The 17,309-nt window shown below is 38.7% G+C and overlaps 1 protein-coding gene across 1 annotated transcript in view; it reads left to right on the top strand.

Annotated features, from left to right (window-relative positions):
• kcnh5a (potassium voltage-gated channel, subfamily H (eag-related), member 5a) overlaps positions 1–17,309 on the top strand; it is a 98,240-nt gene that overhangs the window by 60,302 nt on the left and 20,629 nt on the right. The window contains exons 9-13 of the mRNA XM_058754954.1: positions 2,308–2,507; positions 5,006–5,205; positions 5,276–5,540; positions 5,615–6,257; positions 9,443–9,639. Coding sequence (XP_058610937.1) covers positions 2,308–2,507; positions 5,006–5,205; positions 5,276–5,540; positions 5,615–6,257; positions 9,443–9,639 — 1,505 coding nt within the window. The remainder of the gene's footprint in view (positions 1–2,307; positions 2,508–5,005; positions 5,206–5,275; positions 5,541–5,614; positions 6,258–9,442; positions 9,640–17,309) is intronic.

Genomic DNA, 17,309 nt, shown 5'->3' with positions numbered 1-17,309 from the left:
GCTTTAAAGCATTTATTATTCTTGAGTACTTTTTCAGGATAATTTGTTTACAAAGTTAAAAAGATTTATTTATTTTTTTAAATTATATTTGTAAAATTATAAATGTCTTTACAATGCATTCTTGCAAGATTGAGTAAAAAAAAAAAAAAAAAAACCTTACAGATCTCAAACTTTTGAGTGGTAGAGTATCAAAAAATATATATATATACACCCCATTTATGTTTACATTTCTTTGGGTCATCCTTTCACATTCTCTCTCCCTCTGTTTTTTTTTTTCTTTTTCTTTTTCCGCATAGTCTGTGTAATGCAATGAGACTCTCTGTTCTGTTAGCTCAGCTTCTTCTAGTTTATCGTGTGCTTGCATGACCTTTATACTAACGGTGAACTCAGTCAATGAAAAAATAACCTCATCAATTACCTATAAGCTCTGACTAATCCCTTAATTTCTCACTAAAACACATGACTCATGTACATTATGTCAAATTGTATTGTATTTGTATTTGTGTTGCAATTACCTCTATGAAACTGCTTTGTTTAAATGACAGTCTGTGGCCTGTTGGTTTTCATTCAGGTGTGTGTAATCGTGTGGGTTGGCACGTAATCGCCTTATGCGCAGATATTTCTAGACTACCAGACAAGTTTAAAATATGTCTCAGTTGATGACTCTTTATTGCGCTCATTCATATTGATTACACTAGTAAAAACAGGCAGTCGACTGACACACAAATGAATCATTGGCCCAAAATTGATCTGCGTCACTGGTATCTCGGCAAGGAAGGAATTGCTGCATCAGAGTGCAGATGCTATTATCATCACTCAGCCTGCATTCACTCACATGGGCAGTTAATTAATGCTTTGGTTTGCATGGACCGTTAATGTTGATAAAGCTCCCGCTGGTCTTTGGCATGCGTGTCAAAAGAGGGTGAATGTGAGGATGATTGGTGCACAGACCCTGCTCTGTTCTCTGAATGACGGGTTCTTGTCAATCACTGATGTGATTTAAAGTGCATTATCCCTCATCTCTTGCTTTCCACTGGAATCTTACCTCTCTTCATCCTTTCTGTCTGAGCCATTTTCCTGTCCGCCCTCTCAGAACATACTGGTAACAAAATAACAATAGATTTCAGAAACTATTTTGGTCTGTGTTTCCATGGAAACGCTCGGTGTAAGTTGGGATAGGATTAGGGGGATACTGCCAATGTTTGCTGGCAAATATATACTAGCAGACTAAAAAGCTACATAGCTGGCTGTTGCTTGGAATAGAATTTCTGTGAATACTTGAAACATTCTTTGACATTTGGCAGATATTATTAGTTTGATTAAATTATGTTTCTGTAGTAGAATAGACTTCTTTGTATTTTTTTTATTTGTAATTATTATTGTTGTTGTTGTTTTTAACATTATTATGATCAACATTAGTAACAACAACAACAAACTATATTACTACTACTACTATCAACAACAACAATAGTAATATTAGTATTAATAATAGTAATATTGAAAAACATCAATAATAATAATAATAATCATTATTATTATTATTATTATTATTAAAATAAGTAAGTCTTATTATAGGTGTTGTTATTAATATTACTATTATTAATACTAATATTACTAATGTTGTCGTTCATAATAGTAGTAGTAATAGTAATATCATTTTGTTGTTGTTGTTATTACTAATGTTATTGTTAATAATAGTAGTAGTAGTAATAGTAGTAGTAATATCATTTTGTTGTTGTTGTTATTACTGAAGTTGTTGTTAATAATAGTAGTAGTAAAGTAGTAGTAATATCGTTTTGTTGTTGTTATTACTAATGTTGTTGATGATAATAATATTAAAAACAACAATACAATTTTCATTTTAATATTTTACTACATTGCATGTGTGGTTCAATTTGGTTTTAAATTTTATATTAAATTTAGAAAAAAGTAAAAACTTTGAAAAGTGAAGAATTATTGATAATACATTATTTGTGTCAAAACATTCACACAGGTTTAAACGTGCATACATACATACAGTTGATGAGAGTTTTCAATCAGAATCATGTTTCTTTTAACAGTGCTGCAGATTTTAGTCTGCTTATAGAAAATGTGATAGAAGGTATATTAGAGGGATTTAATGCACGATAAAGTTCAAATTGCTGATCTCGGTTTCAGACATTAGCATCAAAGCTCATATGAAGCTCTCCTCAGCCAGCGAATCACAAACCCCATTTCTCTTCAGATACTTCTAGACACTCTCACTTCAGTCTAGCCTTTGATTTTTATATATAGCAGCTTTCTAAAGTGCCCCTCTCTGATTTGCAGCTCTTCTGTACGCCACCATCTTTGGAAACGTGACCACCATCTTTCAGCAGATGTACACGAACACCAATCGCTACCATGAGATGCTGAACAATGTGAGAGACTTCCTGAAGCTCTATCAGGTGCCTAAAGGACTGAGCGAGAGAGTTATGGACTACATTGTGTCCACATGGGCCATGACCAAAGGCATAGACACAGAGAAGGTGGGTAAACCTAGACCTCCTTCTGATGTATTTAGCACATACCTTGTAAGCCCTAGTGAGGGAAATGTATTCTTTTTCTTATTATTGAATATATTGATCAATTAACATAATTTGTGTAAAAATAAATGGAAAATTTAGGTATTTTAATTTTTATCTAATATCATGTAACTATAAAGACTGGAGGGACATTTTAACCCTTTTATACAATAGTGACATTATTTATGCAGGTTTATTCTCTGCAAACATGAGCCATCATGGCTGTTTTCATCAGTGTTTTCTTTTCTTTTTTCTGTGTGAAAGACACATTTTGAAAACACAAACACTTATTATTTTTATTTAAGTCTAATCTAAGCAAGGCTAAGGATGTGGTTTTGATCGTGGAAGGTGTTGTTTAATTACTTTTCTTTAATCTTTATAGTGGTAACAGGAATAATAAGCAGTTTTCTCATCTCTCTTTGTGATTTTAATTATGGACCCCAAATTATGGCATATGCTGAACTAAAGAGAAATCATTTGCTTTATTTTATTTTATTTTTTTCTGATGGATGGTATTATACTGTGAGAAATGTCAAACTTAAAATAAGGGAGGTGGAGAAAAGCTGGCCATCTTTTTTGTGTAAGTGTCTCTCCATCGAGACCTCCTTTTGTATTTCATTCTAAAAGAGGAATGGGAAATTGCATAATATCCCAGGAGACATCAACCCTCAGGGAATGTAGTAGATCTATTCAACCACTGGCTCAAATTTAGACTTCTCATAACTGATTTTCATGCAGCGTGGGGTGAGAAATCCTCTCCATTTATTGATGTATGGCACTGGACATAACAGGCAAATTTAAACAGACAGCAGAGATGGACATTTGCAGAGCAAAAAAATGTGCCTGTTGTGACTTTTCATTTATATATTGAGCAGAACATGTTCCAAAAGTCTAGATATTTGTTATACGTGTTCATTTGCATTATTTATCATGACCTGAGCAGTAGATCAGAATTGGAGTATAGATTAATAGGCCTGACCAGAATAATCCTGTACAGGTAATGAAGGCACAAAGTGTAATTGTTTCTGCAGTTGTAATTGCATTCTGGTGAAATGAAGTCAAGTGTATTAGATCTTTTCCATGCACAGAATGGCCTACATGCATGTGCTTCTGCCCATAATGGAAACATTAGCTTGTAAAAGCATCCAGCACATGCCAAATTTTTTATGGGCACTTAATGATGTAATATTAATGCCATAACCCCATACGCACTGACACACACGTACTGTGCATATTTAGATTTACACACATAGATTTTTGATCAATGCTACATTCAAATAATATACTGTATATGTTTTAAATTATACTACACAGTTGCAGTATTCCTCAAACAAAATACAGATATAGGGCCAGTTTTACTAAACAGGGCAAATTAACGCAAGTGCACAATTCCAAAACAGTGCCGATGGGCGTGGAAATTTCTGCAGGGGATTGACTAACAACGTGCAAATTAAATAACACAGACGCAACATCTCATTTACATATCGGCCAACACAATATATCAAGCGCATCACAAATGAGCATATTCGCAAATAAAGAATAAAGAAATAAAGAAGCCAAAGTACATTGAAAAGAACCGGAGGCCAAAAAAATTAAGGGTAACAAGAAGTTTTGATAGACCTGGTATTGCGTGACTTCTAAATGAGGGTTCCAGGTCATCTTTTATTTCCTGAAACAAATAAAAAATAACATGGATTGGCAAACGATATGTTCGGATAATGTGTTCTTCTGGCATTCCAAATATATTAATACGTGTGGAAAAAATCCTCTGCCTTCTACCACGCACTCTCTGTTCTCTGCTGTGCCTCCTCCTCTCAACAACAATTGCAGCCATTTCAAGCACAAAATAGTTTAAGACATGCTGTTACGGATCTGGACGTTTTGTGTGTGTTTTTCTCCCCATGCTCCCAGTGACCCAGTTTCCCCTTGTGTGATTGTTCATTTGGTTCAGGTGTGTCTAGTCATTAGTCCCTCGTTATCCTGTGCATTTAAGCCCCAGTCTGTTCAGTCTGTATTTGTCAGGTCTTAACGTTGCGCTCGTGTCTCTGCTGTTTCCAAGTGTGGATTACCCTTTGTTCTGGAGTATAATAAAGACTGTTTGTTTTGATCCACGTCTCCGTCGTCTCTCCTACACAAAGTCGTGACAGAAGAGCCAACCTAAACAGTTTGACTGCGTGTTTTCCCCTCCGTTTGTTTTCCGTTTATCATACAGTGTTTTTTTCCCCCGTACTTCCCCATGTTTCCTCCCCTATGGACCCCTTCACCTGCCCGGAATACCTCCTCCTCCTGCTGGAGCAGGGGGAGAGAATGCTCGAGGGCCATACCTGACTGTTCCTGGTCCTCCCTACTCTTACCAGCTATACGCGTCGTCTGAAGATGGTCCTTGAGCAAATTTCGCCGCCTTTGTGGAGTGGACACTTTCAAGAAACTGATCTCGGATCCCCGTCCCCGTCTGTTCCCAGGATAATCTCACCAGTTCCGATCCCGACCCAGAGCCCAGCCCACCATCTCCCCGCGGTGCGGAGCATCAGCCTGAGCCCACCGTTGACGGAGAGCCGGAGCCCAGAGCTGAGGATCACCGCGGAGCCAGAGCTGCATATTCCGTCAGACTAGGTGAGAGAGCTGGCTACCACGCCCGCCATGAGGGAGAAAGCCGAGGCCAGTGAGATCGCGGAGAGGAGCTCCGCCCACTGCAACATGGCTGAGGGTGAGCTATCTATGGATCTGGGTAGATGGAAAGTGGAAGGGGACCTCATAGACTGGTATGCTGACCTGCCCTCTCTCCTCCCTCCTTCTTCGGAGCCCTCTGTCACCCCTGTTCCCATATCCAGCCCAGAGAGGGCTCCGGTTTTCACGTCCAGCCCAGAGGGGCCTCCCGTTCCTGAGTTTAGCCCAGGGAGGGCTCCTGTTTCCAAATCCAGCCCAGAGAGGGCACCCGTTCATGAGTTTAGCCCAGAGAGGGCTCCTGTTCCCCCGTCCAGCCCTGAAATCCCGGAGGCTCACAAATCCCCGCCCGCCCGCTCCTGCCTCCTCCACCGCTGTCGTCTGGCAGCCCCTCTTCTCGCCCTCAGCCCACCATTTGTATGGTGCAAGCTCCATGTGTCTGCCATCCTCCATCGTCACCGTGGCTGGAGAATCCCTTACCTCCGCCTCCAGCCTCTAAGCCCCGCACTCCGCCTCGGCTCGTCGACCCGTTGGCTCCACCATGGTTCCTAGCTCCCTCCTCTCCGCCGTGGCCCATCTGTCTACTGGCTCCGCCAGGCTCCTCGGGACTCCACTCCTCCGGCTGCTCCTCGTCCCTCTGGCTCCGTCAGGCTCCTCCTTCCCTTCGGCTCCACCTTGGTCCTCTGTCGCTCCGGCTCCACCGCGGGCTTCTGGATCCCCGCCTCCGTATCGGTCGCCTGAACCATCTGCTCCGCCTTGGCCCTCCGGATCCTCCCCGTCGCCTTGGCTCATTGGCTCTCCGCCTCAGGCTCTTCCGCCACCTGTTCCGCCGCCATTGGTCAGCCCCTGGAGTAGTCAGCCCTCCTTCCACCATGGCTCCTCCGTGGGTCGACATTATGGCTGTGGCCTGTGTCCCACCTGGCACTGCCTGCTCCAAGCCCCTCCTGTCGTTTCCCTGGCTCCTCCCTCCACCTGGTCCACCCTGGTTCCTCCTGGCTCCTCCCTCCTTCATCACCTCCCTGGTCTCTGTCTGTCGGCCCCCTCACGGGTGTCCGTCCTCCTCCTGAGCCTCCTCCCAAGTTCCCACCCGTCCATCCTTCTGTTGTTTCTTCGGCGCAAGGACGCACCTTCCGGGAGGGGGCGATATGTCGCGGATCTGGAGGTTTTGTGTGTTTTTCTCCCCACGTGCTCCCCATGACTCAGTTTCCCCTTGTGTGATTGTTCATTTGGTTCAGGTGTGAATTGGAATATCATGAAAATGTAATTTTTTTTTGTAACATTTCAAAAAGTGAAACTTTCATATATTCTAGATTCAATACATGTAAAGTAAAATATTTCAAAAGTTTTTTTTGTTTTAATTTTGATGATTAAATCTTACAGCTCATGAAAGTAAAAAATCCAGTATCTCAAAATCCTAATAAAAGGATTTGCAAAACAGAAATTTCAAGTTCTTTAAAGTATGTTAATTTATGCACTCAGTACTTGGTCGGAGCTCCTTTAGCACAAATAACAGCATCAGTGAGGTGTGGCATGGAAGTGATCAGCCTTTAGCACTGCTGAGGCACTATTGAGCCTTCAGCTCATCTGTATTGTTAGATCGACTGTTTCAGTCAAATTATTTTTTACTTTGTTTCAGGGGCGTAGCCACGGGTGTGCCAGGGTGTGCCGGTGCCACCCACAGTGGCAGCTGGCACACCTAAAAACAGATTCAGAATTATTATTTTTTTAATCGTAATAAACATGGGCGACGCTAAGGAGGGGCTAGCAGATGCTTCAGCACCCCCAAGAAAGACCAAAGCACTGCCATAGCACCCATAAGAAATGAAATAAAATAAAAACATTTGACTTATTACGCATTCATAACTCGTGCATTGCAATATAACGTGACATGATTAGCAGGCGCACTTTTCGAATTTTATTTTAAAATGGATCGGTTCCTTGTGCCAAGTAGGCCTGTCCCCGACTAAAGACTTCACTAGTCACACGTAAATTGATTAATATAATAACCTAGGCTACTAACCGTCCTTTAATATATAGGCGTATAGCCTATTCCGCTCAACACACGTATAAAACTTGCAATGGCAAAAGTAGGCTAATGATTATGAATATGTTGGGGAAAGGGAAAAGAAAACATTTTAATTATTTGTTAATAAACTAGTGATTTCTTCTCAGTCAGTGTCGGCTGAAAAGATAAAGTTGCCGAATGCGACGCTGCACTCGCCATCTCCACATGAACTTTAATAAAGAAATGTACCTTTTCATTCCGACTACGTAATTAGAGATGTTATACTATTTTTACAGGCTATATCAGCCCAGTCTGTTCTGTTCTGTAACGTTAGTAATACACAGTCTTGGTGTTTTTGCACATTAATCTGACAGTAAATGTGGCACACCCAGTTTTTCTGATGCACACCCAGAGTCTCTTTTCTGGCTACGCTCCTGCTTTGTTTATTGAGTTTTTCTTTTTCACCCAACGAACATAAAGATACTGACAAACACAGGGTACAAGACTCTGGCTTTCTCTGTCTTCTTTGGTGCTCCTATGAAATAGCAAGAGAGAAAATACTTGGCACGTCCTCTGTCGTGTGTGTGTCATGTGTTCCCGCCTCTTGTGTCCGTATTTGGTCATGTTCCTGTCCTTGTTAAGTGTGATTATTAGTTAAGTCTTGTCCAGCCGTGTTTCGTCTAATTATCAGTGATTGTCATGTGTATTTAGTTCCTGCCTGTTCAGTTAGATTTCGTCTGGTCTACTCGTTATTCCCCGGTGTTCCTGTCTGTGTCAACCTTGCCTTGCCTTGCCCTGTCCTGATGTCCTCATTAAAGACTATTATTTTGAAGTTACTCCTCGTCTGCGTGTTCCTCGTTCCTCCCTGCTGTGTGCACCGTGACAATACTGTCAAGTTCAACAGTATGACGAATAAATATTAATGGTAACACTTTACAATAAGATGTCATTTGTTAACATTAGTAACTAACTAACATAACTAACATAAACGAACAATGAACAATACATTTATTACACAATTTATTAATCTTTGTTAATGTTAATAAAAATACAGTCGTTCATTGTTCATGTTAGTTCACAGTGCATTAATGTTTACAAACACAAATTGTGATTTTAATAATGCATTAGTAAATGCTGAAATGAACATGAACTAAGATTAATAAATGCTGCAGAAGAATTGTTCATTCTTATTTCATGTTAACTAATGTAATTAACTAATGTTAACTAATGAACCTTATTGTAAAGGTTTGACTACTTAATAATTTCCATAAGTACAAAGCTTAATGTTTAAGCATATATATATATATATATATATATATTTTTTTTTTATAAGCTAATTTTAAAGCAACAGTTTGGACAGGACCCTTTTCTATTATAACATGACAATGCCTCTGTGTATAAAGCAAGGTTCAAAAAGAAATTATTGATTCAGTCAGTGTGGAAGAACTTGACTGGTCTGCAGAAAGCCAAGTCCTAATCCAAGCAACGCCTCTGGTGTGACTTTAAATGCAGATCTTGAGCCAAAAACTCTTTACCAAACACCAATGACTTGTACATATGGGTACAGTCATTTTAGACACTTCCAAAACTGTTGCAACAGAGATGGAAATACAATTTTTAAATACATGAATTATGTTTCCATCTTTGTTGCCACAGTTTTGTAAGTGCCTTTTTCTGTTCTAAAGGTGTGTCCCGATACATTTGTCCATATAGTGTATGTACAAGTCATTGGTGTTTGGTAAAGAGTTTTTGGCTCAAGATCTGGATTTAAAGTCACACCAGAGGTGTTCAGCTTGGATTAGGACTTAGCTTTCTGCAGACCAGTCAAGTTTTTCCACACTAAAGACTATTATTTTGAAGTTACTCCTCGTCTGCGTGTTCCTCGTTCCTCCCTGCTGTGTGAACTTAGAAGATACTGTACCTATGTCATACTGTAGTAAGATCTATCTATGGAAGCTTGTTTCTGCCATGGGATAAAAAATACAAAAAAATACAAAAGGTAATTTGGGACTTTTTATCCCACAAGTCTGAACTGAAGGATATAAACCATTAATTCTGAGATGCAAACTCAAAAATCTGAATTTTTTTTTTTTTTGCACAATTCTGACAAATACAGCTCAAGTTTTACTAATTGCAGAAATCCAGGCAAATCCAAAGGGTTTGCATACTTTTTTCCAGCAACTTTATTTCTGATGTCGTTTCAAACTATACTCCCTGTCTCCTGTCCCAGGTAAGGGTGATGTGTTTGGTGATGTGTTCTGGAAGGAATCCACACTGGCACATGCCTGTGCTAACGTGAGGGCTCTGACATACTGCGACCTGCATGTCATCCGGAGGGACGCGTTACTCAAAGTGCTGGAGTTCTACACGGCCTTCGCCAGTTCCTTCTCCCGAAACCTCATCCTCACCTGCAACCTCCGCAAGCGGGTAAGTGCTACATACTTGTTATCTCCAAATACTACAATCTAATGGCAACAGACTTTTGCTGAATCCCTTCTAAAAAGCCTTGGAGAATAGAACTCAAACATGATCGCCCACTTTTTCCTAAGTCTTGGTTCAAGAAGTCTTTTTTTCCATAAATTTTCTGCATTGGCATTTAAAAATCAAAACATTAGAAACCCTGAATAAAACCAACCAGCTCTAAGATGAGTTACATGATGATAATCTTCGATTTGAAGCACAAAGTACAGTATACAAAAACCAGATACAAAGAAAAAAGTCAAGACTGTTTAATGCTTTATGAGTGAAATAAACTATTTTGTTATTATTATTTTGATATTTCTTTTTTCTTTATCAATATCAGTTAGATTTTTTGTTTTAGAGATTCAAGCACATCCTGGTGCACTTTGACCTGAATGTGTGGTGTGCAGTCCTGCTGTGTGTAGTGTTGGCATGAGTTCAGAGCTCTGTTGTGGCTTTCAGACCTGACCTCACATTCCTTAAATACATAAATGATTCATTCTGACAGACCGCCCATGGAGAACTTTGGGTCTCTTGACAAAAGAAAGACCCTGTGCGCTCACAACACAATTAGAAGACCTCAGCTGTGCACTTTACTGCCATTGAGTTACATAATTAGTGAACATTGCGTAGAACTATATTTAGATGCAAAGATTTCCTCTCTTGCTGTATCTAATCAATATTATTGAGGAAACGATGCACTGGAATTTGGTGTGTTAATGTCATTTTTAAATAATGAGGGAAGGGAGATCCTTCTTGTATGCCTTCAAGTAAACAAAATAAATTACTAAATTATTTCATAGAGCTGCTGGACTTCTTGGACACAGACAGGAATCAGTGAGCCATGATATTAATTTATTTCCTCTGGCCACAGCAAAAGAGGACCTGTCTAATGAGAGGATACTTTGCTAAGGGCACAAATTAATTGATTTAAGGGTTTATGGTTCTTCAAGGTCTCTGAGTAACTTTGAGTTCATGAATTTTGCATGCAGTTGAATTGTAGAGCTTGGGATATGTCTTTCATTAGTAGACTACATGCTTTCACTCCTAATGAAAAATTCTTGTTGCATTATTACTTTTGGTTTTTAATGTACATACTGTGATTTTACTGTTGATTTGAATATGCCATCTTAGACTTTAATCCATCATTTATATTAGACTGAAGAACCATCGTTTAAAGTGACCAGGCTGAGGTCAAAATAGTGTGAAGTGTTTTAAGGGCAGAGTGTTGGTTTCTTTGTCGGTGGAGTGACAGAGGCCGCCCCTTTGCCCCGCTGTGCTCAGTCGACTGGGTAACGCTGCTGATGGGCCGGCTTTACTGAGGAGAAACGGCCCCCCGCAGCGCACACTCTGAATAAAGCATGAGTCAAATCAGCGGGAATACACGCACATACACCGACTAACACACACCACACACATTTATCATGCATGATAATAAAGTGTGGCCTCCTACTAATATTATAACGTTATTGTCATCTCATCTTCACCCTACACACAACATGACAAATGTTGGTCACGTTGTGTTTGTGTTGGTCAGAAATTTTAATTTGTAATTATAGCATATGAAATATATAATATACAATCAATATGTAATTACACTGGACTATTTAATGATATTTGAATAATATTAATATATTATATTAATATTAATTCATCAGAAGTCCCTTATGCTCACCAAAGCTCCATTTATATAATCAAAAATACAGTAATTGTGAAATATTATTATTAGAATTTTAAATAACTGTTTTTTTTTATTATTATTTTTTATATATTTTAAAAAGCTGAATTTTCAGCAGCCATGACTTTAGTCTTCAGTGTCACATGATCCTTCAGAAATCAAGAAAAAAATTATTATTATTAACATTTATTATTAAACTTTTATTATTAACCAAGATGTTTGAATTTGTGCAACGCATTTTATGGACGACAGTTTTGTAAACCTAGGAGAGTACAACGCTGGCTTGCACGAAGGCTATTTCTAAAAAAAAAATGGGTCAATTCTTACTTTGCTATGTCAATCTGGCGCTTCTGAATCAGCGACTGTAAGAATGTTTTGTTAATAGTTTAAGTATTTGCTATTGACTGTTCAAATGCGGAGTTTTGCGCGTCATGTGTGTGTGAGAGAGAGAGAGAGAGAGAGAGACAGGGTCACATCACAGTGGAGTCAGCTTCTTAATCGCGGCTTGTGTACTGCAAATACATACAAGCATCATCACTGTGTCTGTCACGTGACTCTGTTCCCCTCTCGGGCTTGAACTGATGGTAAAACTAACAACATTATTAACTGTCTTTACATTTATTTTGAAAGCTGAAGCTCGCGATTATGGAAAGGGGCATTACATTTTCGACATGTGCTTGTGGTGTTCGGCCAATCACAATGCACTGTGTCAGCTGGCCAATCAGAGCAGACTGTGCTTGTCAGAAGGAGGGGCTTTGTTGAAAACGACGTGTTTGAGAGAGGCGGGGCATAGAGGAACTACAATAATGTACAGTATTTGAAAAATAATGTGTTTTTAAAGCATGTCAAAACAAAATATTAAAGCATGTCAACATATTCTGTTACACCAAATACACAAAATAATGATCTTTAAAATAGCATCATATGACCCCTTTAATGCATCCTTGCTGAATAAAGTGATTAATTACTTACAAAATCTTACTCACCCTAAACATCCTGGATTTATTTTTTCACTGAGCTCATCACAATGCATTCTCAGAATGGGCGAAATGTATTTGTGATAATGCATTAGAATTTGGCTAAAAAGAGATGTTTTAGGGGGCGGCATTATTATAAAAATAAAAGATTCACAGTCCAAGTTCTCACTTTCTTTAAAGGCTTCTTCAGCTGTCCTTCAGACTCCCTCATTATCGCTTATCTCTGCTGGTCAATGTCTGAACGGCTCACTGAGATCCTGATTGTAAGGAAAAAAGCTCAGCGAAAGCCCTGTAAATATCTCTGAAGCAAAGGTCACTCTAAGAGAGCCGCAGAGCCCCAGGCCTTTGGCCACTAGTGTGTTAGTGAGTGAATTTTTCCACTGCTTTACATTCAGTCGTGGATTAGATGTGCGGTGTGCTTCGTAAAGAACTGTTCCTGTGAACTCTCTCTTTTTTAGTTAAAGTAACTCCTGTGGTTCATGATGGTCAGAGTAGATCACACTAAGCTTTGTGGAACCGACGAGCTTTGATGGTTTGATATTGACAGACATTGTTTGGCAGTTTTAAAGGAAAGGTCTGAGTTTATCCCGTTTCGAGGCCATATGTTCAGTAGACAATCCCTTTGCTAGATCAGCAGACAATGCAAGCCAATCTCAAACGAATACTCCACCATTACCCGCTGGGCTCACAACTGTTTGTCTTTGGCTGCTGATTTGTGTCAGATCGGAGTCTTTTTTTGCTTGAGCTGATTCATCTAGGCAGCAAACGCAAAGAGGAAGCAGAATCCTCCACACCTGCCACGCTTTCCTCCTAACAAGATTTACAAGGCCTTTGGAAAGCTGCAAACCCCTGCCAATACGGTGGGCGAAGCAACTTTATCATCCCCTCCATTACCAACAGGACAGGCAGAGAGATGCTCTCTCAGCAACAAGACTAAGATTCATACAGAAATCATCAGAACACAGTGTGTCCACACAGAAAATAAGCCCTGCTTAACAGAACAGCTCACTTGTTTGGTGCATTGACCAGCAGTATCCCATAGTGAATTCTTTTAAGAATTTGTGATGTTTGAATTTTACATTCAGGGATCATTTACGTCCATTTTTAATGCTTTGCAAAAATAAACATTTGGTTTTCTGTGATACACTCCACATTGTTGTAAAATTCTGAGGATTTTTCACCAAGGTAATGTTGACTAGCTGGATGATATAGGATTTTGTCAAATTTGCAAAAATTATATGCTAGTCTTGGAAGCATCAGTATGTGTGTGTATTGCACTGTTCAAAAGTTTGGAAAAGTGACAGTAAAGACATTTACATTGTTAGAAAAGATTTTTATCACTGATCTTTTGAACTTTCTATTCATCAAAGAATTGGCATAGATAATAAAGTAGATGTTTCTTGAGCAGCAAATCAGCATATTACAATGATTTCTAAAGGATCATGTGCATAACACTGAAGACTGGAATAATGATCACAGAAATAATAAATGCAGATAAAACTTTTTTTTTAAATCTGATCAACAACCCCAAATAAGTGTTACTGTGTGAGTATGCATATAGTGACATGCTGAACTCTAGAAAAAATTGTTAAGTGCATTTTTAAAGGTAAGAGGTACGGTAAGGGCAAATATGAAAAAACTGCTGTTAATCTGCAGTTTGGTTGTAGGTTGTGTGCATGTCTGACTGTGTGAATACAGTACATGGTCATCTAAAAACGTGACACAGGGAATATTCAAGTATTAGCTCATTTTGAGAGATTATGTGGAAGAAAAATGGTCAGTTGTATTCCAAAGGAAGCAAGACACATGTTTTTCCATTTGTCTTTGGTAAATAATGAATAGAAACAATTACAGCTGCTCCATCTCATTGCCAGAAGGCAGTATGAGGTATCTGTACAAATTCTTCCTTAATTTTATGTAAACAACAAGACTGGCTGATCTTATGCTGCAGGCTGTTTCAGTTCTTAAAGCTTTGTTGATAAGTTTGAAAAGCAAAGCAAGTAGATCACTATAATATTTTCTTTGGCCACTATGGACATTATCGATAAAAATAGTAACTCTAATGGGCCATATGCCTTCTCTTACAGAATTACTTCAGGGATGCATCTGAATTTCAAAGGCAATATCTCAGTGTACCAAAATTACTTCAGAAGTGTCCATGAAGCTATTTGTCCTGGTCTCAAGTCTATATTATGTTCTGTAAACTTTGTGGAGACATTAAATACAAATACATTTACATTTACATTTATGCATTTAGCAGACGCTTTTATCCAAAGCGACTTACAGTGCATTCAGGCTATAAATTTTTTTTATCGGTATTATTAAATTTGAACAACATTATTAAAATACGGTATTATTAAAATAAGTTTAATAATCCTGAACATTAAGGTACATACGGTAGATGATATCTGAAACTTGAAATAGTGAACATGAAAAGCAGTGGAAAAGTTCTTTTCACTTTAGAAATGAATCATAAACGTGAATTTTTCACCAAAATTTTAACAACAATACCTCATTTTTAACAATAATACCTCATTTTAGACAACTCGTGGCTGATTTTCTTCTTTGTTAGAGTCTTGAGATTTATTTCACTTGATTGTCATTAAATCTGTGCTTATCCGGAAATGATCCTTTTAGACTAGTTGAGGTTGGCTGGCAGGTCTTTGGGCAGAGACATGAATTGATTAAATGCAGCTTTTTGTGCTCCAAGAGCAAAGGCCAAGATAGGTATTGATCCCCAAACAGAGACTCTAATTTTATGGCTTGCAAAATGGCATGGCATCGGCTCACTGTAGTCAATGTATTCTTGACAGGAAGCATTATAGGTGAGTGAAAAGGGGCACTTGAATGTCTGAATGTAGAAAAATGAACGTGACCGTCTGAAAGGGACTATCATAGTCCTGACTCTAAAGTAGTGGGCAGTAATCTGCTGATTGGCCGGCCGTGATTGGAAAGTGCTGAGCGGGGCGTTCCCGGGCTGGTGATGCCTCAGCATTGGGATGGAGGGGAGTAGACCCTGTTTCTGGCAAATCTTCAGCATCTCGCTATACTTAAAGTAGCAAAGCGGAGGAGTGTTGAATGGGAGGGGGGCTGCAAAGGAAGGATAAATGCCTGCCAGATCCCATTAATCTACACTGTTGGATTTTGCTGTGTTGGAAGACTCAGTGCACTTTTGTTTCAATTCCCTGTGCTTTTTGCCTTTACACCCATTTGCACTGCAGAAAATCATCTGAATCTTTCAAAACTCAGGGACACATTTCAAATCTCCTACAGTGATTATCGCTGAGTTGTTTTACACCCAAACATAACTACTATAGCAATACCAACCATAAAAACAACTACCCTTGTGGGTCTCAGTCTTCACAGTTTATTTGCCCCTTTATTTCTACGCAAAGGGGATAGACTTTTTGTGTTTTGTTGTGCTTAAAGCAGAAGTGCTCAGTCCAAAATTTATTTCCATTCCTGCTTTAAGACCAACCCAGATGTGCTATAAATACATGACTGCCTACATTTCTGCAAAACTAAAAAAAACATACCTGTACACACATTTCATTTTCCATGTGAAATGAACACTATAGGCAATAAAAACACCCACCATTTTTGCTCCTTTTCACACAAACTATGGTTATGATTTCGATACAGGAGTCAAAAGAGCTCAAAGCCTTGTATACGGAAACTAAAACGGCATGGTTGCTGCCTTCAGCAAATGAATTTTCATCTCACGTTTGCTTTTGTTAACATTATCAGTTCGGTTTAGGTTTTAATGTGGGTGGTGTGTTAATTTTAAATGCAATAGAGGACATTTCATTTCTGAACTGCCTTGATACGTACAACAAACAACATAAAACACTGGCACAGTCACGGTTTTTTAGAATATTAAACATGCTATTTAGTGCCAGAAACCGGATAGTTCACTTTTAAAATGCCATTTAACATGTTACAAGCAATGAAATATCAATATTTTAATAAACCCACACCTGCAATGGAGAAAAATGATAGCGCCTCTTGTGGATGTGTCGTCAGCAAAGTGCAGCAAAATGTACCTTAAGCAAAGTATTTCAGGTTTTGCAAAAATGATGGCAGAATCACACATTTCCAATGAGCCTGGGTCGTCTAACACAGATTCCTGTAATTTTCAAGTGAGCCTGAATACATCATTTGTGTTTGATTGAGCTGGAGGGACACCTCTGCATGAGTGAGCATATACAAACAAAAATAAGCTTAAGTCCCAAATGCATCTCTTGGTTATTAGACTTTTCTATCATCTTTTTTCATAATCAAGGCCAGTGGCGTATTGAAGTATTGCTCATTGTAAATGAGCTTTTTCATTTTTTTATATATTGACATTTCAGTGGGAATGTTCAGAAAATTTTACTAAATGAGAACCAGAATCAGCAAGTAACCATGCTGTTGCATTTTGCTCATGGGATAGCAGCTCAAAATTAGGGCTTTACACCACTTTCCTAGGCTTGCATCCCAGTCCACAGATACTTAATTTATCTTCAGCTGCAAATGGATGTAGTTTCAACAGTTTATAACAAAACTAAAGCTTCAACAGCTGTATGAAAGACCGCAGAGACTGGAAGACTTTCAACAGCTGCTGTTACTACATCTCAGCGGGGCTAATGTGAGTAATTTGAATAATTTCAAACCAGGCACAGAAATAAACCTTGTGAGTTGATTATCATATAATATACAAAAAAAAAAAAAAAAAGAGATCTCTGCACCTGGGTATAATATGACTCATAACCTTTTCAAATCATGTCACAATGCAAACCAGAACAAAGGTGAATGTTTATATGCTTCTTGAGAGAAACTATAAGTTTCAGAAGTCATGCTGTGCATTTGACTTTGATTAATTTTCCAATGCTGGTTGTGCTTATTGCTTAATACAGAATGATAAACGCCAAACAAGTGTGGGATAATTCAGCTACATATGAAATATGAATTTCTCTTACAGTACATGCACAAACACACACTTT

This window comes from Onychostoma macrolepis, chromosome 20 (assembly GCF_012432095.1).
Source record: "Onychostoma macrolepis isolate SWU-2019 chromosome 20, ASM1243209v1, whole genome shotgun sequence".
Taxonomy (NCBI): Eukaryota; Metazoa; Chordata; class Actinopteri; order Cypriniformes; family Cyprinidae; genus Onychostoma; species Onychostoma macrolepis.
The sequence above is the reverse complement of the archived record's forward strand: the minus strand, read 5'-3'. Positions and strand labels throughout refer to the sequence as shown.